Source organism: Eschrichtius robustus, chromosome 10 (genome assembly GCF_028021215.1).
Source record: "Eschrichtius robustus isolate mEscRob2 chromosome 10, mEscRob2.pri, whole genome shotgun sequence".
In the NCBI taxonomy this organism is placed as follows: domain Eukaryota; kingdom Metazoa; phylum Chordata; class Mammalia; order Artiodactyla; family Eschrichtiidae; genus Eschrichtius; species Eschrichtius robustus.
This window is the reverse complement of record NC_090833.1, coordinates 24,383,458-24,409,700: the sequence shown is the minus strand read 5'-3', so window position 1 is coordinate 24,409,700 and position 26,243 is coordinate 24,383,458. Positions and strand designations below refer to the sequence as shown.

At 38.3% G+C, this 26,243-nt stretch overlaps 1 protein-coding gene across 1 annotated transcript in view; it reads right to left on the bottom strand.

The window, feature by feature from the left end:
- Positions 1-26,243, bottom strand: part of TMEM245 (transmembrane protein 245) — a 103,794-nt gene that overhangs the window by 39,951 nt on the left and 37,600 nt on the right. The window contains exons 8-9 of the mRNA XM_068552770.1: positions 15,685-15,767; positions 11,147-11,237 (exon numbers count right to left, since the gene is read on the bottom strand). Of these exons, the coding sequence (XP_068408871.1) occupies positions 11,147-11,237; positions 15,685-15,767 (174 nt within the window). The remainder of the gene's footprint in view (positions 1-11,146; positions 11,238-15,684; positions 15,768-26,243) is intronic.

The following is a 26,243-nucleotide window of genomic DNA, read 5'->3' as shown; positions in this document are numbered from 1 at the left end:
TGGTTTACTGCTTTTCGCCAGCATTTAGAACAGTGCCTGACATGTTTGTGCACTGGCTGTCACTTTCTTCCTTCTCGTCATCAGAGAAGGGACAGAGGAAATGTGCTCATTACTTATTCTCTTGCTGTATCAGGGCAGTATCTCTAGGTATAAATTTTAGAAAGAGAATACAAGTAGAAAGGATAGTTAAAGCAAGGATGTTGCATGACAAAAGTAAACTGAATATTGAGAAAATAGTAAACTGGGAGGTCTGAGTACAACCCAAACAATGCATAGAGGACATGGGAGATACGGCTGACAAAGCAGGCTGAGGGCAGACAGACAGGAACCCTCTCTGTTCATATCTGAACACACCCTATAAAAAACTCTTTTCCTTTCCTGAGTGTAAAATTTTTTTCCCTAGTTTTGACCCTTTCTACACTTTAGTTCTTAGGACCCAATTCTTACATGATTCTTAGCTGGATAAGATCTGAGCTTATTGGAAAGCTACCTCTGCAATTTCAATGGTTCTTTTTTTTTAAACAATTTTACTGAGATATAACACACACCTTAAAATTCAACCGTTCTTTCATATATATATATCACTTTTTTTTTAACATCTTTATTGGAGTATAATTGCTTTACCATGTTCTGTTAGTTTCTGCCGTATAACAAAGTGAATCAGCTATATGTATACATATATCTCCATATCCCCTCTCTTATGCGTGTCCCTCCCACTCTCCCTATCCCACGCCCCTAGGTGGTCACAAAGCACCGAGCTGAGCTCTCTGTGCTATGCAGCTGCTTCCCACTAGCTATCTATTTTACATCTGGTAGTGTATATATGTCAATGCTACTCTCTCACTTCGTCCCAGCTTACCCTTCCCACTCCTGTGTCCTCAAGCCCATTCTCTATGTCTGCATCTTTATTCCTGTCCTGCACATAGGTTCATCAGAACCGTATTTTTTTTTTTTAGATTCCATACATATGTGTTAGCATACAGTATTTGTTTTTCTCTTTCTGACTTACTTCACTCTGTATGACAGATTCTAGGCCCATCCACCTCACTACACATAGTTCAATTTCGTTTTTTTTATGGCTGAGTAATATTCCATTGTGTATATGGGCCACATCTACTTTATCCATTCATCTGTCGATGGATATGTAGGTTGCTTCCATGTCTGGGCTATTGTAAACAGTGCTGCAATGAACACTGCAGTACATGACTCCTTTTGAATTACGGTTTTCTCTGGTTATATGCCCAGTAGTGGGATTGCTGGGTCATATGGTACTTCTATTTTTAGTTTTTTAAGGAACCTCCATACTGTTCTCCATAGTGGCTGTATCAATCTACATTCCCACCAACAGTGCAAGTTTTCTCCACACCCTCTCCAGCATTTATTGTTTGTACATGTTTTGATGATGGCCATTCTGACCGGTGTGAGATGATACCTCATTGTAGTTTTGATTTGCATTTCTCTAATGATTAATGATGTTGAGCATCCTTTCATGTGTTTGTTGGCAATCTGTATATCTTCTTTGGAGAAATGTCTATTTAGGTCTTCTGCCCATTTTTGGATTGGGTTGTTTGTTTTTTTGATATTGAGCTGCATGAGCTGCTTGTATATTTTGGAGATTAATCCTTTGTCAGTTGCTTCATTTGCAAATACTTTCTCCCATTCTGAGGGTTCCCTTTTCGTCTTGTTTATGGTTTCCTTTGCTGTGCAAAAGCTTTTAAGTTTCATTAGGTCCCATTTGTTTAATTTTGTTTTTATTTCCATTCCTCTAGGAGGTGGGTCAAAAAGGATCTTGCTGTGATTTATGTCATAGAGTGTTCTGCCTATGTTTTCCTCTAAGACTTTTATAGTGTCTGGCCTTACATTTAGGTCTTTAATCCATTTTGAGTTTATTTTTGTATACGGTGTAAGGGAGTGTTCTAATTTCATTCTTTTACATGTAGCTGTCCAGCTTTCCCAGCACCACGTTTCTCCATTGTATATTCTTATCAAATATAAGGTGACCAGGGTCTCCCTGGTGGCGCAGTGGTTAAGAATCCGCCTGCAAATGCAGGGGACACAGGTTCGAGCCCTGGTCCGGGAAGATCCCACATGCCGCGGAGCAACTAAGCCCGTGCGCCACAACTACTGAGCCTGCGCTCTAGAGCCCACGAGCCACAACTACTGAGCCCACCTGCCACAACTACTGAAGCCCGCGTGCCTAGAGCCTGTGCTCTGCAACAAGAGAAGCCACCACAATGAGAAGCCCGTGCACGGCAATGAAGAGTAGCCCCCGCTCACCGCAACCAGAGAAAGCCCATGCGCACCAACAAAGACCCAACGCAGCCAAAAATAAAAATAAAATAAATAAATTAAAAAAAAAAAAGATAAGGTGACCATATGTGCGTGGGTTTATCTCTGGGCTTTCTATCCTGTTCCATTCATCTATACTTCTGTTGTTGTGCCAGTACCATACTGTCTTGATTACTGTAGCTTTGTAGTATAGTCTAAAGTCAGGGAGCCTGATTCCTCCAGCTCCAACTTTTCTTTCTCAACATTGCTTTGGCTAATCAGGGTCTTTTGCGTTTCCATACAAATTGTGCAATTTTTTGTTCTAGTTCTGTGAAAAATGCCATTGGTAGTTTGATAGGGATTACATTGAATCTGTAGATTGCTCGGGGTAGCACAGTCATTTTCACAATGTTTATTCTTCCAATCCAAGAACATGATATATCTCTCCATCTGTTTGTATCGTCTTTAATTTCTTTCATCAGTGTCTTATAGTTTTCTGCATACAGGTCTTTTGTCTCCTTAGGTAGATTCCTAGGTATTTTATTCTTTTTGTTACAATGGAAAATGGGAGTGTTTCCTTAATTTCTCTTTCATATTTTTCATCATTAGTGTATAGGAATGCAAGAGATTTCTGTGCATTAATCCTGCTATTTTACCAAATTCATTGTTAGCTCTAGTAGTTTTCTGGTAGCATCTTTAGGATTCTCTATGTATAGTATCATGTCACTTGCAAAGTGTCAGTTTTACTTCTTCTTTTCCTATTTGGATTCCTTTTATTTCTTTTCCTTCTCTGACTGCTGTGGCTAAAACTTACAAAATTATGTTCAATAATAGTGGTGAGAGTGGGCAACCTTGTCTTGTTCCTGATCTTAGAGGAAGTGGTTTCAGTTTTTCACCATTGAGAACAATGTTGGCTGTGGGTTTGTCATACGTGGCTTTTGTTATGTTGAGGTAGGTTCCCTCTATGCCTACTTTCTGGAGAATTTTTACCATAAATGGGTGTTGAATTTTGTCGAAAGCTTTTTCTGCATCTGTGAAATTATCATATGGTTTTTATCCTTTAATTTGTTAATATGGTGTGTCATGTTGATTGATTTGTGTATAATGAAGAATCCTTGCATTCCTGGGATTAACTCCACTTGATCACAGTGGATGGTCCTTTTAATGTGCTGTTAGATTCCGTTTGCTAGTATTTTGTTGAGAATTTTTGCATCTATGTTCATCAGTGATATTGGCCTGTAGTTTTCTTTTTTTGTGACATCTTTCTCTGGTTTTGGTATCAGGGTGATGGTGGCCCATAGAATGAGTTTGGGAGTGTTCCTCCCTCTGCTACATTTTGGAAGAGTTTGAGAAGGATGGGTGTTAGCTGTTCTCTGAATGTTTGATAGAATTCACCTGTGAAGCCATCTGGTCCTGGGCTTTTGTTTGCTGGAAGATTTTTAATCACAGTCTCAATTTCAGTGCTTGTGATTGGTCTGTTTATATTTTCTATTTCTTCCTGCTTCAGTCTCAGAAGGTTGTGCTTTTCTCAGAATTTGTCCATTTCTTCCAGGTTGTCCATTTTATTGGCATAGAGTTGCTTGTAGTAATCTTTCATGATCCTTTGTATTTCTACAATGTCAGTTGTTACTTACCCTTTTTCATTTCTAATTCTATTGATTTGAGTCTTCTTCATTTTTTTCTTGATGAGTCCGGCTAATGGTTTATCAATTTTGTTTATCTTCTCAAAGAACCAGCTTTTAGTTTTATTCATCTTTGCTATTGATTTCTTCATTTCTTTTTCATTTATTTCTGATCTTATCTTTATGATTTCTTTCCTTCTGCTAACACTGAGTTTTGTTCTTCTTTCTCTAAGCTTAGGTGTAAGCTTAGGTTGTTTACTTGAGATTTTTTTTGTTTCTTGAGGTAGGATTGTATTGCTATGAACTTCCCTCTTAGAACTGCTTTTGCTGCATCCCATCGATTATGGGTCGTCGAGTTTACATTCTCATTTATTTCTAGGTATTTTTTTATTTCCTCTTTGATTTTTTTCAGTGATCTCTTGGTTATTTAGTAGCATCTTGTTTAGCCTCCATGTGTTTGTATTTTTTACAGTTTTTTTCCTGTAATCAATATCTAGTCTCATAGCATTGTGGTCGGGAAAGATACTTGATACGATTTCAATTTTCTTTTTTTTTTTAATTTATTTATTTATTTATTTATTTATTTATTTATTTATTTATGGCTGTGTTGGGTCTTCGTTTCTGTGCGAGGGCTTTCTCTAGTTGCGGCAAGTGGGGGCCACTCTTCGTCGCGGTGTGTGGGCATTTCACTGTCGCGGCCTCTCTTGTTGCGGAGCACAGGCTCCAGACGCGCAGGCTCAGTAGTTGTGGCTCACGGGCCTAGTTGCTCCGCGGCATATGGGATCCTCCCAGACCAGGGCTCGAACCCGTGGTCCCCTGCATTGGCAGGCAGACTTTCAACCACTGCTCCACCAGGGAAGCCCCCGATTTCAATTTTCTTAAATTTACCAAGGCTTGATTTGTAACCCAAGATATGATCTATCCTGGAGAATGTTCCATGAGCACTTGAGAACACTAATGATGAAAAATCTGAAAGTGAAATTAAGAAAACACTCCCATTTATCATTGCAACAAAAAGAATAAAATATCTAGGTATAAACCTACCTAAGGAGACAAAAGACCTGTATGCAGAAAATTATAAAACACTGATGAAAGAAATTAAAGATGATATAAATAGATGGAGAGATATACCATGTTCTTAGATTGGAAGAATCAACATTGTGAAAATGACTCTATTACCCAAAGCAATCTACAGATTCAATGCAATCCCTATCAAACTACCACTGGCATTTTTCACAGAACTAGAACAAAAAATTTCACAATTTGTATGGAAACACAAAAGACCCCGAAGAGCCAAAGCAATCTTGAGAAAGAAAAACGGATCTGGAGGAATCAGGCTCCCTGACTTCAGACTATACTACAAAGCTACAGTAATCAAGACAGTATGCTACTGGCACAAAAACAGAAATATAGATCAATGGAACAAGATAGGAAGCCCAGAGATAAACCCATGCACATATGGTCACCTTATCTTTGATAAAGGAGGCAAGAATATACAGTGGAGAAAAGATAGCCTCTTCAATAAGTGGTGCTGGGAAAACTGGACAGCTACATGTAAAATAATGAAATTAGGACACTCCCTAACACCATACACAAAAATAAACTCAAAATGGATTAAAGACCTAAATGTAAGGCCAGACACCATCAAACTCTTAGAGGAAAACACAGGCAGAACACTCTATAACATAAATCACAGCAAGATCCTTTCTGACCCACCTCCTAGAGAAATGGAAATAAAAACAAAAATAAACAAATGGGACCTAATGAAACTTAAAAGCTTTTGCATAGCAAAGGAAACCATAAACAAGACAAAAAGACAACCCTCAGAATGGGAGAAAATATTTGCAAAGGAAGCAACTGACAAAGGATTAATCTCCAAAATTTACAAGCAGTTCATGCAGCTCAATATCAAGAAAACAAAAAACCCAATCTAAAAATGGGCAGAAGACCTAAATAGACATTTCTCCAAAGAAGATATACAGATGACCAACAAACACATGAAAGGATGCTCAACATCACTAATCATTAGAGAAATGCAAGTCAAAACTACAATGAGATATTATCTCACACCGGTCAGAACAGCCATCATCAAAAAATCTACAAACAACAAATGCTGGAGAGGGTGTGGAGAAAAGGAAACCCTCTTGCACTGTTGGAGGGAATGTAAATTGATACAGCCACTACGGAGAAGAGTATGGAGGTTCCTTAAAAAACTAAAAATAGAAGTACCATATGACCCAGCAATCCCACTACTGGGCATATACCCTGAGAAAACCATAATTCAGAAAGAGTCATGTACCAAAATGTTCATTGCAGCTCTATTTGTAATAGCCAGGACATGGAAGCAACCTAAGTGTCCATCAACAGATGAATGGATAAAGAAGATGTGGCACATATATACAATGGAATATTACTCAGCCATAAAAAGAAATGAAATTGAGTTATTTGTAGTGAGGTGGATGGACCTAGAGACTGTCATTCAGAGTGAAGTAAGTCAGAAAGAGAAAAACAAATACTGTATGCTAACACATATATATGGAATCTAAAAAAAAAAAAAAAAGTCGTCATGAAGAACCTAGGGGCAAAACGGGAATAAAGATGCAGACCTACTAGAGAATGGACTTGAGGATATGGGGAGGGGGAAGGGTAAGCTGGGAGAAAGTGAGAGAGTGGCATGGACATATATACACCACCAAATGTAAAAAAGATAGCTAGTGGGAAGCAGCTGCATAGCACAGGGAGATCAGCTCGGTGTTTTGTGACCACGTAGAGGGCTGGGATTGGGAGGGTGGGAGGGCGGGAGATGCAAGAGGGAAGAGATATGGGGACATATGTATATGTATAACTGATTCACTTTGTTATAAAGCAGAAACTAACACACCATTGTAAAGCAATTATACTCCAATAAAGATGTTAAAAAAAAAAGTGTATTCTGTTGTTTTTGGATGGAATGTCCTATAAATATCAATTAAGTCCATCTTGTTTAATGTGTCATTTAAGCTTGTGTTTCCTTATTTATTTTCATTTTGGATGATCTGGCCATTGGTGAAAGTGGGGTGTTAAAGTCCCCTACTATGATTGTGTTACTATCATTTTCCCCTTTTAAGGCTGTTAGCCTTTGCCTTATGTATTGAGGTGCTCCTATGTTGGGTGCATAAATATTTACAATTGTTATATCTTCTTGGGTTGATCCCTTGATCATTATGTAGTGTCCTTCTTTGTCTCTTGTAATAGTCTTTATTTTAAAGTCTATTTTTTCTGATATGAGAATTGCTATTCCAGCTTTCTTTTGATTTCCATTTGCATGGACTATCTTTTTCTATCCCCTCATTTTCAGTCTGTATGTGTCCCTAGGTCTGAAGTGGGTCTCTTGTAGACAGGATCTATATGGGTCTTGTTTTTGTATCCATTCAGCCAGTCTATGTCTTTTGGTTGGAGCATTTAATCCATTTACATTTAAGGTAATTATCGATATGTATGTTCCTATTACCATTTTCTTAATTGTTTTGGGTTTGTTATTGCAGGTCTTTTCCTTCTCTTGTGTTTCCTGCCTAGAGAAGTTCCTTTAGCATTTGTTGTAAAGCTAGTTTGTTGTTGCTGAATTCTCTTAACTTGTGCTTGTCTGTAAAGGTTTTAATTTCTCCATCGAAACTGAATGAGATCCTTGCTGGGTAGAGTAATCTTGGTTGTAGGTTTTTCCCTTTCATCACTTTAAATATGTCCTGCCACTCCCTTCTGGTTTACAGAGTTTCTGCTGAAAGATCAGTTGTTAACCTTATGGGGATTCCCTTGCATGTTATTTGTTGCTTTTCCCTTGCTGCTTTTAATATTTTTCTTTGTATTTAATTTTTGATAGTTTGATTAATATGTGTCTTGGCGTGTTTCTCCACGGATTTATTCTGTATGGGACTCTCTGTGCTTCTTGGGCTTGACTATTTCCTTTCCCATGTTAGGGAAGTTTTCCACTATAATCTCTTCAAATATTTTCTCAGACCCTTTCTTTTTCTCTTCTTCTTCTGGGACCCCTATAATTCTAATGTTGGTGTGTTTAATGTTGTCCCAGAGGTCTCTGAGACTGTCTTCAATTCTTTTCATTCTTTTTTCTTTATTCTGCTCTGCGGTAGTCATTTCCACTATTTTATCTTCCAGGTCACTTATCCGTTCTTCTACCTCAGTTATTCTGATTGTGTTGGTCATCATTGTTTGTTTGCTCTTTAGTTCTTCTTGGTCCTTGTTAAACGTTTCTTTTATTTTCTCCATTCTATTTCCAAGATTTTGGATCATCTTACTATCATTACTCTGAATTCTTTTTCAGGCAGACTGCCTATTTCCTCTTCATTTGTTTGGTCTGGTGGGTTTCTACCTTGCTCCTTCATCTGCTGCATATTTCTCTGTCTTCTCATTTTGTTTAACTTACTGTGTTTGGGGTCTCCTTTTGCAGGCTGCAGGTTCATAGTTCCCGTTGGTTTTGGTGTCTGCCCCCAGTGGGTGAGGTTCGTTCAGTGGCTTGTGTAAGCTTCCTGGTGGAGGGGATTGGTGCCTGTGTTCTGGTGGGTGGGGCTGGATCTTGTCTTTCTGGTGGGCAGGGCCGCATCCGGTGCTGTGTTTTGGGGTGCTGTGAACTTAGTATGATTTTAGTCAGCCTCTCTGCTAATGGGTGGGGTTGTGTTCCTGTCTTGCTAGTTGTTTGGCATGGGGCATCCAACACTGGAGCTTGCTGGCCGTTGGGTGGAGCTGGGTCTCAGCGTTGAGACAGAGATCTCTGGGAGAGCTCTCACCGATTGATATTACATGGTGCAGGGAGGTCTCTGGTGGTCCAATGTCCTAAACTCGGCTCTCCCACCTCAGAAGCTCAGGCTTGACACCTGGCCAGGGCACCAAGACCCTGTCAGCCACACGGCCAGGTACGTGGGGATTTTCTTGTCTTTTGGGAAGTCTGAGGTCTTCTGCCAGCATTCAGTATGTGTCCTGTAGGAGTTGTTCCACATGTAGATGTATTTTTCATGTATTTGTGGGGAGGAAGGGGACCTCCACGTCTTCCTCCTCCGCCATCTTTAAGGTCCTCCAATTCACCCATCTAAGTGTATAACTCAACAGTTTTTTAGTACATTCACAGTTATGCAACCATTACCAAAATCAATTTTGGAACACTTTCATCCCCCCAAAAGAAAACTCCATACTCATTAGTAATCAATCCCCCATTTCTCCCCAATCCCCCTACCCCTGAAAACCACTACTCTACTTTGTTTCTGTAGATATGCCTCTTCCACACATTTTATATAAATGGATGTGGTCTTTTATGACCGCTTCTTTTACTTAGCCTAATGTTTTCAAGGTTCATCCATGTTGTAAAATGTATCAGTTCGTCCTTCCTATTTATGGCCAAATAATATCGCAGTATGTGGATATACCACATTTTATTTATCCACTCATCAGTTAATGGACAGTCAATGGTTGCTTTTAGATATTATCCCTGTGTCTTGCAAATGAGGATCACAAATATTTTACAATGTTTCGTAGCAATATCATCTCTCTTCAGCTGTCTTCCCTTTTAGACTCTTGAGCAAAAGGTTTCAAACCTATCCTTTCTCTAAGTAATTTGAAATTTACTTCTTTAAAATCTAAGGCACATTTCTCCAGCTATCCAAATTCCCCTTCTTTATCCTTTTCCCAAATAGGTAAGAAATCCAGAATAAAAATTTCTCCTGAACAGATAATTCAAAAATTGAACGCTATGCTTTCCATAGATAAGTCAGGCATATATATATATATATATATATATATATATATATATATATATAAAAGTCTAAAAGCCTTCTGCAATGACTGGATCTTTCTTCTATGATAGTTCTGATATGTATATCCACATACAGTGGACCTTTGACCAACACAGGTTGGAACAGCACAGGTCCACTTACACGTGGATTTTTTTCACTAAATATTTACTACAGTGCTCCACAATCTGTGGTTGGTTGAATCCGAGGATGTGGAACCAGGTATATGAGCACCAACTGTAAAGTTATACGGGAGTTTTCTGACCACACAGAAGGTCAGCACCTCTAACCACCACATTGTTCAAGGGTCAACTGTACTTATCTTTCATTTATTCAATAAATATTTTTTTAAAAACTTCCATGTGACAGTTGATTTGGTTATCTGGCATGGACCCAGGAAGATCAGTAACACATTTTTCTCTTAACTTTTAAGTTGACCACAATTCCATCCTCAGGTTAGCAGATTACTGCGTGTACAATATCATTTCCAAGATACCTTTTTTTTTGAGATTTTGTTTTTGAATTTTAAACAAGAAATCACACACTAATACTTTTTTTCTGGCACACATGTCACTGCAACAAATCTTGCCAATCCCTAGACAATCCTAATTACTACAATACATTAAAACTTCAAACTACATTCATTTCCACAGGCAAAACTAGGGGGGAAAAAAAGAGATATCCCAAATCCATATCATGGAGTCTGAACTTAGCTGTGATAACTGTGCCTTCTCCTCTGTCTTTCATCTCCCCTTCACAGAGTTTCAGTTTCCTGTCTCTACATCTTGGATCACATAAATACCCCTTCTTAAAATACACTCTTCCTTCTCTTTATTCGCCCAGGACCTATCATTCCATTCCTTCAAGGTTTATCTCAAGTGCAAAATTAAAGCACTAAACTCAGTTCCGGGCACACACTTCTAGCATACCACAGTAGAAAGAGCAAGGGATTTGGAATTAGTCTTCAGTTTGAAACCAAGCTCTGCAATTTACTACATGACCATAGGGAATTTACTTAGCTTTGCTAAGTCTGTTTCCTCATCTATAAAGGGGGTAAAATAATTCAGACTACAATAAGTTTCTTGGAAAGATTAAATGAAACAAATTGGAAACTGCCAAGCATAGTTATCAGCAAATAATAAAATATAATATGTGTTAATACTTTTTCTCCACAAAGCCTTATTTGGTCACCCAAGCTTAGTGATCATTCTGTTCTAAAGCACAAATAATGAATCAGAACCATCTTGAACACGAAGCAAAAGGCCTACCTCTCAGATTATTCAGGCTACCAGCACTAATCAATATGATCATCCAGAAGGTCTAATTTCATCATATATTGCTTGTTGACTTGCAGATTTAAGCCTATCTCAAAAATAGAAATTGTTCTAAACAGAATCTCCATTTTTGCTTTATCAAAGCAAGAAGTCACTACCAATGAAGACCCTGTAAAGAGAAAGCCGCAAAAAGAGGCTCTTCCCTTACCTTGTGGGTTATCCATTCTCGTCCATACTGATACACATTGTTAGCCGCGGAATTAAGGGCTCTTTGGACTACCTGAGCCTCAGGAAGCCAACTAATTTAAAATAAAGAAAGAAAAAATGAAAAACTAATATAGTGCACTGCACCAAACTCTTGGAACTTAATTTTTTAAACACTCATTAACTGACATCACACACTTACAAATGTAATAATCTTACAGTATAATAATATGAACAGGAAATTTGGATCTCTAAATAGAGATGTGACTTGGGAGAAATTAAGTAGCTTTTAAATTACTCCAGTATTTATAGATTCATTAGTGGTTTGAAGAGACTGTTGAATATTTTCAGTTACATGGTACTACATTTTAGGGGAAAACTATAACCTGTGTTATTATTCAAAAGTGTGAACTTCACAGAGGTATCTGGATAGATCCTTAATGACTAACAAACATCTATTAGGCCTGATAAAAAAAATCTTGCTGGCTGCTGTGAAAACACTTTGCCACTGCAGGTGTCCGAAGAGCAACAGATAAAGAGGGGGGGCTTCCCTGGTGGCGCAGTGGTTGAGAGTCTGCCTGCCAATGCAGGGGACACGGGTTCGAGCCCTGGTCTGGGAAGATCCCACATGCCGCGGAGCAACTAGGCCCGTGACCACAATTACTGAGCCTGCGCGTCTGGAGCCTGTGCTCCGCAACAAGAGAGGCCGCGATAATGAGAGGCCCGCACACCACGATGAAGACTGGCCCCCACTTGCCGCAACTAGAGAAAGCCCTCGCACAGAAACGAAGACCCAACACGGCAATCAATCAATCAATCAATCAATCAATCAATCTACTAAAACATTTAAAAAAAAAAAAACAGATAAAGAGGGGCTGTTGTGAGGCCAAGTCAAAGGCTTTGGCTCAGTCCAGACCTCCTCACAACCAGTGCCCTCTAGGAGACATGGGGCCAGAAACAACCTGAGCAACCTTTGCTGGGACAAACTGGGACACACCTTGGTCTTATACCAACCACAGCCTCTAAACTGAGCTTCTTGCTTCAGACATTTACTACATCAGCCAATCACTAACTCTCTTAGCCTCAGTCAAAACGTATCCCTCAGGTGAAACCAAGCTCCTACAATTAGGAATGGCCTACCCTCATCTTCCTGGGTAAAGATTAATCTCTATCACAGTATGACCTACCAAGAGAACAGCCCCAACTAAAAACAGCTTCATCTACTGGGTTCCTCCCAAGTAAGGGCAGGGCTAAGTGACATTCAGTACCATCGTAGTGCCATCTCCTAATGCAGGTCCTGAGAATCAACAGGCTTGAGACTAGCGAGTAGTAAGTAGAAAATGAGTTCTAGACTAACAATACTGTCCAGGAAAAGAATTAAGATGTGTTCCAACTTCAACTTCATTTTCTTTGAAGCTCTACTAGGCTGATCCTACCCTGAGTCTTTCCAATTTATACTTCAGCTCACCAAGCACATCCACAGGAAGTCGAGGTACCTATGTAGGGCACATAAAATGTGTACCACACTGGAAGAAAGTATATCTAATCAATTCTTAACTGTATCACCTCCGCTAAGAGCACCCACATGAATTTCCCACAAGGTCAACTGCCATCTTCAGGACAAGAATCCACTGAGTACTGAGATTTGCAAGAAACTATTAATTCATGACCACCCCCCTAATCTGCTGCAAAAGAATCAGACCTCCCACAAATTACTTAAGTTTAAATAGCTTTTGGGCTTCCCTGGTGGCGCAGTCGTTAGGAATCTGCCTGCCAATGCAGGGCACACAGGTTTGAGCCCTGGTCTGGGAAGATCCCACATGCCGCGGAGCAACTAAGCCCGTGCGCCACAGCTACTGAGCCTGTGCGTCTGGATCCTGTGCTCCACAACAGGACAGGCCGCGACAGTGAGAGGCCCACGCACCGCGATGAAGAGTGGCCCCCACTTGCCGCAACTGGAGAAAGCCCTCGCACAGAAACGAAGATCCAACACAGCCAAAAATAAATAAATAAATAAATTTATATTAAAAAAAAAAAAACAAAAAATAAATAGCTTTTAAATTCTTTCCTGCATAGAATATTATTCAGCAATAAAAAGGAACATACTATTGCTACATACAACATCTTCAGTGGACTTCAAGGGAATTATGCTAAGTGAGAAAACCCAATCTCACAAGGCTGCATACTCTATGATTAGATTTATGTATCAAACAATAACAACAATATTATCAAACAACAATATTATAGATATGGAGAACAAAATACTGGTTGCCAAGGGTTAGGAATATGTTGGAGGAGGAGGTAGAGGGTAGGTGTGGCAAAAAGGGGTGGCATGAGGGAGCCTTGCGGTGATGGAACAGTTCTGTATCTTGACATGGTGTTGATAGCTAACAGGAAGCATGATAAAACTGCAGAGAACACATATAATATACACACGCACACATACATACACAAGTGCATGTAAAACTAGTGAAATGTCGATTTCCTGGTTTTGTTATTGTATAGTTATACAAGATGACAACAACAGTAGAGAAGGTGGGGCGAAGAGTCCAGGGGACCTCCCTATACATTTCTTTGCAAGTCCCTGTGAACTTTATAATTATTCCCAAATTTAAAAACAAAAACAACCAACTTTCTGAACTACTCTGATCTGGGGCTCCCCAGTTTGTGTGTGCCTTCAAAACAATAGTAGAGATAGTACTATTACAATTGAAAACCAGTAAAGAAGGGCTTTGGACTTATTTCCACTACAGAAGAATGACCACCAAAGAAAAAGAGCCCTCTTCTAAGGAGATAATTAAGGCTGCCAGTTTTTTAACTTCACTCCAGATCACTCTCCTGATCTGTACACCAACATAATCAATAGCCTACTAGATGCCTCTGTTGACACTTACCATAAACACCTCAAACTCATCAGGTAAAAAGTAAGTGAATTAGTTTTCCCACCATATCTGCTTCTCTGTTTCGTATCTGGGTGAATCCACCATCATCCACTAACTTCCAAAGCTTGAAACATTAGAGTCACGCTAGGTTTCGTTTTCCTATACCCAATTAATCACCAACTAACCCCCTTAAGATCTTACAAGTCTGTCTGTCCTGTTCACTCCACAACAATTGTCCACAATTAACAGCTTTACTGCCTCTCACCTAGTTTTACTCTAGCTTTTAACTGGTCTAAGAGGCTCAAGTCTTGGAACACCTTCCACCTTTTCTCCACAGCACAGAGGGAGACTGTTACAGAATAAAATCTGATCACTGTCACTTCTTATATCCTCCACTAAGACAATGAACATACCTATCACTCTCAAAAGTTTCCTTGCGCCCCTCTGCACTCCCTCCCTGGAACCCGCCCCTATCCACAGACAGCCACTGATCTATCTGTCACTAGATTAGTGTTTTCTACAACTTAACATAAATGGAATCATATCATATAGACTCTCTTTTGCTTGACTTCTTTCATTCACCATAATTATTCTGAGATTCATCCACGTTGCTGCATGAACTGACAGTTCATTTTTGTTTAATGCTAAGTATTATTCCTTTGAATGGATATACTACAGTTTGTAACTAATCAGAAATATTGAGAACAAGCACTGAGTATGCTCTGGGTAATAGGAGATAAGCAGGTAGAAGTCCTTCTGAGAATATTGAAATATGATTCTAAACCAAGTTCAAGAAATATCCTAAGCAGGTTTTCTATAAAGAAATAAAGTCAAGTCAAAGGAAAAAACCAAGTTAAATCTCAATTAATAATCCTAAAACTGGCAGAGTATTTCCTAACATAAATTAGTGACCACCTTGGGGTTAGTAAAAAAGGTCATGCAATTTGTCATCAAGTTCAGTTTGGCGAACAGCATAGTCCAGCTGAACTCTCCACAAAGACATAAAAACCCTCTCACAGAAGCCAAATTAAACAAGTACACAAAGAGATCCTCTAAGACAGGGGTTGGCAGATTTCTTCTGTAAAGGGCCAGAATGTAAATAAATATTTTAGGCTTTTTGGAACATATAATCTGTATCACAACTACTCAATTCTGTCTGCCTTTGTAGCCCCAAAACAGCTACAGACAACATGTAAATGAATGGGTATAGGTTGTTCCAATAAATCTCTATAAGAACAGATGGCTGGATTTGGCCCTGAGCCACAGTGTGCAACCCTGCCGCAAAAACGATACAATATGGGAACACTGCTGACTGTGCCATGGGGGACTGTCACAACTTCCTTAGCCTTTGATCCTGCCTCCTCATCTGTGAAATGGGGATAATCTCTTCAACCTACTGAGGAATACATAACACAATGTAGGTGAAAGCTTAGTAAATCACAAACATGTGGAAAACTGTGAATCTCAATTCAAATATATGAACTCCCCCCTCCCCACCATCCCATTACATGCTATTCTCATGCAAAAATGACAACATTCATCAAAACCTTGGTAAATTCTTTTCTCTTCCAAGGTAACTGTATCAATGAAGATCATTTCATGCAAACAGACATAGAACCTTGGCCATCCATCTCTATTTTTGTCAAAACAAAATTCTTACTTTGCCCACTCAGGGTGATTTGCTAGAGTTTCATTAATCAAATTGCTTGTGACTTCAATCATGTGTACACTCTCTTGATGTACCTGTATTATGGATAAGAAGAGAAAAGAATCTCAATAAAAATTAAACCCAATTTAACATTTATTTTCTACACTATTATTGGAACAATGCTTTTAGAGTCAAGTAATTATACATTTTAGTTTCAATTAACTTAGAGACCTCCACTGAACAGCTGCTATCCATAATGTCCTAGGACACACACTATGGGAAATAAATTGTGCAGAATAGCTCCCTGTCTTCAAGCTCAACAATGGGGGGAGAAATGTGAATAGATACAAATACTTCCAAATATATACAATATAAATATATAGATATATTTAGTTCACATAAGTGTATGTGTGTATAGCGTGTATATGTGTGTGTGTGTGTATATATATATATGCAATATCAATACTACATGGGCTTTAGAATTATAACACAATGTGAGACATATAGGGAAATAATCAACTGAGTAAGGTTTGTGAGTAAAGTAACCCAACTGAAAATGAATCTCAGAATTTACCTTGCTCAGTAATCAACAAAATGAGGGGGATAAAAAAGGAGAAGCCAATGTCAGGGAACATGTTCTATATGATTTTACTATTTTTAAAAGTATTAAATGGAGATGGGTTCAAGATGGTGGAGTAGAAGGATGTGCGCTCACTCCCTCTTGCGAGAGCACTGGAATCACAGCTAACTGCTGAACAATCATCAACAGAAAGACACTGGAACTCACCAAAAAATATACCCCACATCCAAAGACAAAGGAGAAGCCTCAATGACATGGTAGGAGGGGCAGAATCACAATAAAATCAAATCCCATAACTGCTGGGTGGGTGACTCACAAAGTGGAGAACAATTATACCACAGAAGTCCACCCACCAGAGTGAAGGTTCTGAGCCCCACGTCAAGATTCCCAACCTGAGGGTCCAGCAATGGAAGGAGGAATTCCCAGAGACTCAGACTTTGAAGGCTAGCAGGCTTGATTGCAGGACTTTGACAGGACTGGGGAAAACAGAGACTCACTCTTGGAGGGCACACACAAAGTAGTGTGCTCATCAGGACCAGGGGAAGGAGCAATGACCCCATAGAAGACTGAAACAGACCTACCTGCTAGTGTTGGAGGGTCTTCGGCAGAGGCAGAGGATGGCTGTGGCTCACTAAGGGGACAAGGACACTGATAGCAGAAGTTCTGGGAAGTACTCCTTGGTGTGAGCCCTCCCAGAGCCTGACATTGGCCCCACCAAAGAGCCGGGTAGGCTCCAGTGCTGGGTCACCTCAGGCCAAACAACCAACAGGGAGGGAACCCAACCCCACCCATGAGCAGACAAACAGATTAAACTTTTACTCAGCTCTGCCTGCCAGTGCAACACCCAGCTCTACCCACCACCACTCCCTCCCATCATGAAGCTTGCACAAGCCTCTTAGATAGCCTCATCCACCAGAGGGCAGACAGCAGAAGCAAGAACTACAATTCTGCAGCCTGTGGAACGAAAACCACAATCACAGAAAGATAGACAAAATGAAAAGGCAGAGGACTATGTATCAGATGAAGGAACAAGATAAAACCCCAGAAAAACAACTAAATGAAGTGGAGATAGGCAACCTTCCAAAAAAAGAACACAGAATAATGATAGTGAAGATGATTCAGGACCTCGGAAACAGAATGGAGGCAAAGATCGAGAAGATACAAGAAATGTTTAACAAAGACCTAGAAGAATTAAAGAACAAACAAACAGAGATGAACAATACAATAACTGAAATGAAAAATACACTAGAAAGAATCAATAGCAGAATAACTGAGGCAGAAGAACGGACCTAGAAGACAGAATGGTGGAATTCACTGCCACGAAACAGAATAAAGAAAAAAGAATGAAAAGAAATGAAGACAGCCTAAGAGACCTCTGGGACAACATTAAACGCAACAACGTTCACATTATAGGAGTCCCAGAAGGAGAAGAGACAGAGAAAGGACTATAGAAAATATTTGAAGAGATTATAGTCGAAAACTTCCCTAACATGGGAAAGGAAATAGCCATGCAAGTCCAGGAAGTGCAGAGAGTCCCAGGCAGGATAAGCCCAAGGAGAAACACGCCGAGACACATACTAATCAAATTGACAAAAATTAAAGACAAAGAAAAATTATTAAAAGCAACAAGGGAAAAACGACAAATAACATATAAGGGAACTCCCATAAGGTTAACAGCTGATTTCTCAGCAGAAACTCTACAAGCCAGAAGGGAGTGGCACGATATACTTAGGGTGATGAAAGGGAAAAAACTACAACCAAGATTACTCTACCCAGCAAGGATCTCATACAGATTCGATGGAGAAATTAAAACCTTTACAGACAAGCAAAAGCTAAGAGAATTCAGCACCACCAAACCAGCTTTACAACAAATGCTAAAGGAACTTCTCTTAGTGGGAAACACAAGAGGAGAAAAGGACCTACAAAAACAAACCCAAAACAATTAAGAAAATGGTCATAGGAACATACATATCAATAATTACCTTAAATGTAAATGGATTAAATGCTTCAACCAAAAGACACAGGCTTCCTGAATGGATACAAAAACAAGGCCCATATATATGCTGTCTACAAGAGACCCATTTCAGACCTAGGGACACATACAGACTGAAAGTGAGGGGATGGAAAAAGATATTCCATGCAAATGGAAATCAAAAAAAGCTGGAGTAGCAATACTCATATCAGATAAAATAGACTTTACAATAAAGAATGTTACAAGAGATAAGTAAGGAAACTGCATAATGGTCAAGGGACCAATCCAAGAAGAAGATATAACAATTATAAATATATATGCACCCAACATAGGAGCACCTCAGTACATAAGGCAAATGTTAACAGCTATAAAAGAGGAAATCGTCAGTAACACAATAATAGTGCGGGACTTTAACACCTCACTTACACTAATGGACAGATCATCCAGACAGGAAATTAATAAGGAAACACAAGCTTTAAATGACACAACAGATCAGACAGATTTAATTGATATTTATAGGGCATGCCATCTGAAAACAGCAGATTACACTTTCTTCTCAACTGCACACGGAACATTCTCCAGGATAGATCATATCTTGGGTCACAAATCAAGCCTCGGTAAATTTAAGACAATTGAAATCATAACAAGCATCTTTTCCGACCACAATGCTATGAGATTAGAAATCAATTACAGGGAAAAAAACGTAAAAAACACAAACACATGGAGGCTAAACAATACATTACTAAATAACCAAGAGATCACTAAAGAAATCAAAGAGGAAATCAAAAAATAGCTAGAAACAAATGACAATGAAAACAGGACGATCCAAAACTTATGAGATGCAGCAAAAGCAGTTCTACAAGGGAAGTTTATAGCAATACAATCCTACCTCAAGAAACAAGAAAAATCTCAAATAAACAATCTAACCTTACATCTAGAGGAACTAGAGAAAGAAGAACAAACAAAACCCAAAGTTAGCGGAAGGAAAGAAATCATAAAGATCAGAGCAGAAATAAATGAAACAGAAACAAAGAAAACAATAGCAAAGATCAATAAAACTAAAACCTGGTTCTTTGAAAACAAAATTGATAAACCTTTAGCCAGACTCTTCCAGAAAAAGAGGGAGAGGACTCAATCAATAAAATTAGAAATGAAAAAGAAGAAGTTACAATGGACACCGCAGAAATACAAAGCATCGTAAGAGACTTCTATAAGCAACTCTATGCCAATAAAATGGACAACCTGGAAGAAATGAACAAATTCTGAGAAAGGTATAACCTTCCAAGACTGAACCAGGAAATAACAGAAAATATGAACAGACCAATCACAAGTAATGAAATTGAAACTGTGATTAAAAATCTTCCAACAAACAAAAACCCAGGACCAGATGGCTTCACAGGTGAATTCTATCAAACAATTAGAGAAGAGCTAACACCTATCCTTCTCAAACTCTTCGAAAAATTGCAGAGGAAGGAACACTCCCAAACTCATTCTACGAGGCCACCATCACCCTGATACCAAAACCAGACAAAGATACTATAAAAAAAAGAAAATTACAGACCAATATCACTGATGAATATAGATGCAAAAATCCTCAACAAAATACTAGCAAACAGAATCCAACAACACATTAAAAGGATCATACACCATGATCAAGTAGGATTTATCCCAGGGATGCAAGGATTCTTCAATATATGCAAATCAATCAGTGTGGTACACCATATTATCAAATTGAAGGATAAAGACCTTCAATCATCTTAATAGATGCAGAAAAAGCTTTTGACAAAATTCAATACACATTTAAAATAAAAACTCACCAGAAAGTGGGCAGAGAGGGAACCTACCTCAACATAACAAAGGCCATATATGACAAACCCACAGTAAACATCACTCTCAATGGTGAAAAACGGAAAGCATTTCCTCTAAGATCAGGAACAAGACAAGGATGTCCACTCTCACCACTACTATTTAACGTAGTTCTGGAAGTCATAGCCACAGCAATCAGAGAAGAAAAAGAAATAAAAGGAATACAAATTGGAAAAGAAGAGTAAAACTGTCACTGTTTGCAGATGACATGATACTATACATAGAGAATCCTAAAGATGCTACCAGAAAACTACAAGAGCTAATCAATGAATTTGGTAAAGTTGCAGTATATAAAATTAGTGCACAGAAATCTCTTGCATTCCTATACACTAACAACAAAAGATCAGAAAGAGAAATTAAGGAAACAATCCCATTCACCATGACAACAAAAAGAATAAAATACCTAGGAATAAACCTACCTAACGAAGTAAAAGACCTGTACTCAGAAAACTATAAGACACTGATGAAAGACATCAAAGATGACACAAACAGATGGAGAGATATACCATGTTCTTGGATTGGAAGAAGCAACATTGTGAAAATGAGTATACTACCTAAAGCAATCTACAGATTCAATGCAATCCCTATCAAATTACCAATGGCATGTTTTAGAGAACTAGAACAAAAAATCTTAAAATTTGTATGGAGACATAAAAGACCCCGAATAGCCAAAGCCATCTTCAGAAAGAAAAACGGAGCTGGAGGAATCAGACTCCCTGACTTCAGACTATACTACAAAGTTACAGTAATCAAGACAATAAGGTACTGGAACAAAAACAGAAATATAGATCAATGGAACAAGATAGAAAGCCCAGAGATAAACCCACGCACCTACAGTCAACTAATCTATGACAAAGGAGGCAAGGATATACAATGGAAAAAAGACAGTCTCTTCAACAGGTGGCACTGGGAAAACTGGACAGCTACATATAAAAGAATGAAATTAGAACATTCCCTAACACCATACACAAAAATAAACTCAAAATGAATTAATGACCTAAATATAAGACCGGACACTATAAAACTTAAGAGGAACATAGGAAGAACATGCTTTGACATAAATCACAGCAAGATCTTTTTTGACTCACTTCCTAGAATAATGGAAATAAAAACAAAAATAAACAAATGGGACCTAATGAAACTTAAAAGCTTTTGCACAGCTAAGAAAACTATAAACAAGACGAAAAGACAACCCCTCAGAATGGGAGAAAATATTTGCAAACGAATCAGTGGACAAAGGATTAATCTCCAAAATACACAAGCAGCTCATGCAGCTCAATATTAAAAAAAACCCAAATAAACCCAGTCAAAAAAATGGGCAAAGACCTAAATAGACATTTCTCCAAAGAAGACATACAGATGGCCAAGAGGCACTTGAAAAGCTGCTCAGCATCACTAATTATTAGAGAAATGCCAATCAAAACTACAATGAGGTATCACCTCACACTGGTTAGAATGGGCATCATCAGAAAATCTACAAACAACAAATGCTGGAGAGGGTGTGGAGAAAAGGGAACCCTCCTGCACTGTTGGTGGGAATGTAAATTGATACAGCCACTATGAAGAACAGTATGGAGTTTCCTTATAAAACTAAAAATAGAACTACCATATGACCTAGCAATCCCACTACTGGGCATATACCCAGAGAAAACCATAATTCAAAAAGACACATGCACCCCAATATTTACTGCAGCACAATTTACAATAGCCAGGTCTTGGAAGCAACCTAAATGCCCACTGACAGACGAATGGATAAAGAAGATGTGGTACATATATACAATGGAATATTACTCAGTCATAAAAGGGAATGAAATTGGGTTATTTGTAGAGATGTGGATGGACCTAGGGACTGTCATACAGAGTGAATTAAGTCAGAAAGAGAAAAACAAATACTGTATATTAACACATATATGTGGAATCTAGAAAAATGGTACAGATGAACCAGTTTGCAAGGCAGAAATAGAGACACAGATGTAGAGAACAAATGTATGGACACCGAGTGGGGGGAGGGGATGAATTGGGAGATTGTGATTCACATATATACACTAATATGTATAAAATAACTAGTAAGAACCTGCTGTATAAAAAAATATATAAAATAAAATTGAAAAATTAATAAATGTATTAAATGTATTGAGCACATGGTTTATCTTGGTGAGTATTCCATGTTTACTTGAAAAGAACATGATTCTGCTCTTGTCAATTAGGTCAAATTGCTTGACAATGTTTTTCAATGCTTTTATATCCTTACAAATTTTCTATCTACTTATTCTGTCAACTATTCCAAGAAGAGTATTAATGAATCCCCAACTATAATCATTGATTTACCTATTTTTCCTTTTAATTCTGAACATTTTGCTTCATGTATTTTATATTTTAAGATTTTATTTATTTATTTATTTATTTTGGCTGCGCCAGGTCTTAGTTGCAGCACGCGGGATCTTTTGAGGCATGCGGACTTCTTAGTTGCAGCATGCGAACTCTTAGTTACGGCATGCACGCGGGATCTAGTTCCCTGACCAGGGTTCGAACCCGGGCCCCCTGCATTGGAAGCACGAAGTCTTACCCACCAGACCACAAGGGAAATCCCTGCTTCATGTATTTTAGAGCTCTAGTGTTAGAACACACATTTGTAATTTTTTTTATCTTACTGCAGTATTAACTCTTATCATTATGAAAAGTCCTCATTTGTCTCCAGTAATATTTGTTTTAACTACATTGTCTGATATTAATATAATCACTCCACATCTCTTATGTTTACATTTTGCTTCATGTATCTTTTTTCATCCTTTTACTATCAATCTTTTTGGTTCTGAATTTAAAGTATATCACTTATAGATATCATTTAGTTGGAACTTGCTTTTTCATATCCAGTCTGAAAATCTGTCTTTTGTTTAGTTGCCTCATATTTAATATAAGCACTGATATGACTGGATACAGATCTGCCATTTTGCTATCTGCTATCTGTCCCATCTCTACTATTCCTCCTTTATTGCCTTCTTTCGTGTTAAGCAATTATTTTTTTAGTATACTATTTTATTTCCCCTAAAATTTGCGTTATTTAGTAGTTGCTGTTTATCTTAACCTTATCATACCTTTAATTTATCACAACTTACTTCAAGTTAGTATTGACTTACTTCCAGTAAAATATCTATAGGAACCTCATACCAGTTTAGTTCCATTTCCCAGTCCTCTTCATGCTACGGTTATACGTACGTAACTTATCTACATATACTATAAACTCTACAATACAGTGTTATAATTTTTCTTTAAATAGGCATATGTTGTCCAAACAAACTGAAGGAGAGGGAAAAATATAACTTTTATATATACTTATATATTTACCAAGTGCTCTTCATTTCTCCCTTTGGATAGAGTTATTTCTAAAGTAATTTCTCTTCAGTCTGAGGGAACTCCTTTAGCATTTCTTATAGTACAGGTCTCTTTATTAACAAATTCTCAGTTTCAGTTTATCTAGAAATGTTTTTATTTTGCCTTTACTTTTAAAGAATAGTTTCACTGATTATAAAATCCTTAGTTGACTACTTCTTTTTCCCCAAGACTTTGAATATGTCATTCCAATGCCTCCTCGGATTCACTGTTTGAGAATTAACTCATTGTTTTGTTGTTCTCCAGAGTGTGATGTGTAATTTTTCTCTTGCTTCCTTCAAGATTCTTTGTCTCTCTGTTTGGCTTTTAGTAGCTTGACTATGATGCTTCTAGGTGTGATTTTTGTTTCTGTGTATTTATTCTACTCAAGGTTTGCCAGGCTTCTTGGATCTGTTAATGTTTTTCATGAAACTTGGGAAGATTTTGACCATTATTTCTTCAAGTATTTTTCAACTTTTTTTCTTTTCACTTTCTCAGATGCCAATTACATGTCTGTTAGGTTCTAACAGAAACGTTGATATTGTCCCACAGATCTCTGAGGCTCCAATATTTTAAAAATTTTTGTTCTTCAGATTGTATGCTTCTACTGATCCTTCTTCAAATTCACTAGTTTCTCTTTTCTGGATTGCAAATCTGCTGTTGAGCCTATCTAGTGATTTTTCATTTGTTATTGTTCTTTTCAGTTTCAGTTCAGTCTAGGATTTCTATTTGGTTCTGTTTTATAGTCTCCATTTCTCTGTTGAGTCTGCATTTGTTTACTCATTATTAGCATACTTTCCTTTAATTCTTTGAACATATTTATAATAGCAGCTTTGAATTCTTTGTCTGCTAAATCCAACATGTGGACCACTTAAGTGTCTAATTCTTTGGGGTTGTTTCCCCTTGAGTCACATTTTTCTGTTTCTTTGTACATCTAGTAATTTTTGGTTAAGAATTGGATGTAAAAAAATGAGTTGTAGGGACTGCCCTGGTGGTGTGGTGGTTAAGACTCCGTGCTCCCAATGCAGGGGGGCCAGGTTCAATCCCTGGTCAGGGAACTAGATCTCACATGCATGCCGCAACTAAGAGTTCACATGCCACAACTAAGGAGCCCACTGGCCACAACTAAGGAGATCACCTGCTGCAACTAAGACATGGTGCAAATAAATAAATAAAATACATTTTTTTAAAAATGTGCTGCAGCAACTCTGGATTCTGTTTTGTACCTCTGAGAGCTGTTACTTTGTTTCAGTAAGCAAATAACTTATCCATAATCAAACTGCAAAGTCTGTCTTCCCTGTCATTAATGTCTCTGCTCAATGTCTTTTATTTTTTGAAAAGCCTAAGGGTTTCCCCTAGATCTGAATAGCTTAACAGACAGCAAATAATTTTGGCAGAAGTTATGCTCAGACACTTCACACTAGGAAGCTTCATCCTCTGCAGCCTGAGATGAGTGAGAGTTGAGAAATACAATCAAAGGCACAACAAATTTTCAAATCTCCCAGGCTTTCAATATTCACAGGACTCCTTGAGGTCTCACATATACCAGGTCTAGAATGTGTGATTTATTAATCTCAGCCCTTCTATGGCTCTCTTGCTTCCAGAATCTCCCCCTTTAATTCACAGCTTCTCTGTTGCCAGTCCCAAACCAAATCCACCACCTCCCATAAGAAAAGCTGCAGGTTTTTGCTGCTCACGCCAGGCAGATGAGGATAGGTAACTCCAAGCAAGAAAGTCACAAACTACATGTTTTTATCAGCTGTGGTAGCAGTTTTTCATGAGCAAATACTCCTCAAATTATTGTCTAACTGGTCATTTTCCAATGCCCTGATATGGTGTTTATAGTCATTTTTATACCATTTTATCCTTGCTTTAGGTAGAAAGATATTACCTGACATCCTCACCCTGCTATTACCCCAAGATATATCAGGAAAATGGAGGCAAAAAGGATTTTCTGACAGACTGGATGTGGATATAAAAGAAAAAAAGTAGTCAAGAATGACCCTGAGGCTTTTCACCTGAGCAAGCAGAATGAAGCTGTCACTTACCAAAATGGGAAGACTGTGAGAAGAACAGACAAGCAAGAGAGGTCTGGAATTCAGTTTTGACATGTTACATCTGAGATGTCTATTAGACATTCAAATGGATACTGTCATGGTGTTTTAGAGAATTATCCTTTTATTGGTTGGGAGAATGAACTAGATAACCAGTAAATTTCCTTCAAAAGCTCAGTTTGCATGAGTCCTAGACCACAAAGAAGTGGTTCAGTAATACTTGTTATGAAAGTTCAGGGAAGCAAAAGCTCACTGAAGCATGGGATGAACAAAGAAAAAGAACCTGAAAGATGAACAATTGAGATGGGCAGGCAAGAAGACCCTACTCAAGGGGAAGAAGAAGGGAGAGCGGAATAGAAGAAGAGAGAGGAAAAAGAGAAAAAAGGAAAACGGAAGACCATACTGGCGAAAGATTTCTCTAAGAACTAGGAACTAGATTTCTCTAAGAACAGGTTTAGGTGAAATATGACAAAAACAAAGAAAGGTCTCTAAACAAGGCTGCAGAGTCTAAACAAGTGACTACACGATTAAAATCCAAAGAACAGATAAAAACTGCATTGAAACTGAAACAGGTACAGAGAGAGCAGGTTGATAAGATCAGGGCATACTGAGGCTAAGAATGACTGAGAACAGGATTTGCAAGTGAAAAGTCAAATAGCAGGAAACAGTGTAATCCTTTAGTAAACTGCTGCATATTAGATTATCTACTGATAACAGGTACTACCATATC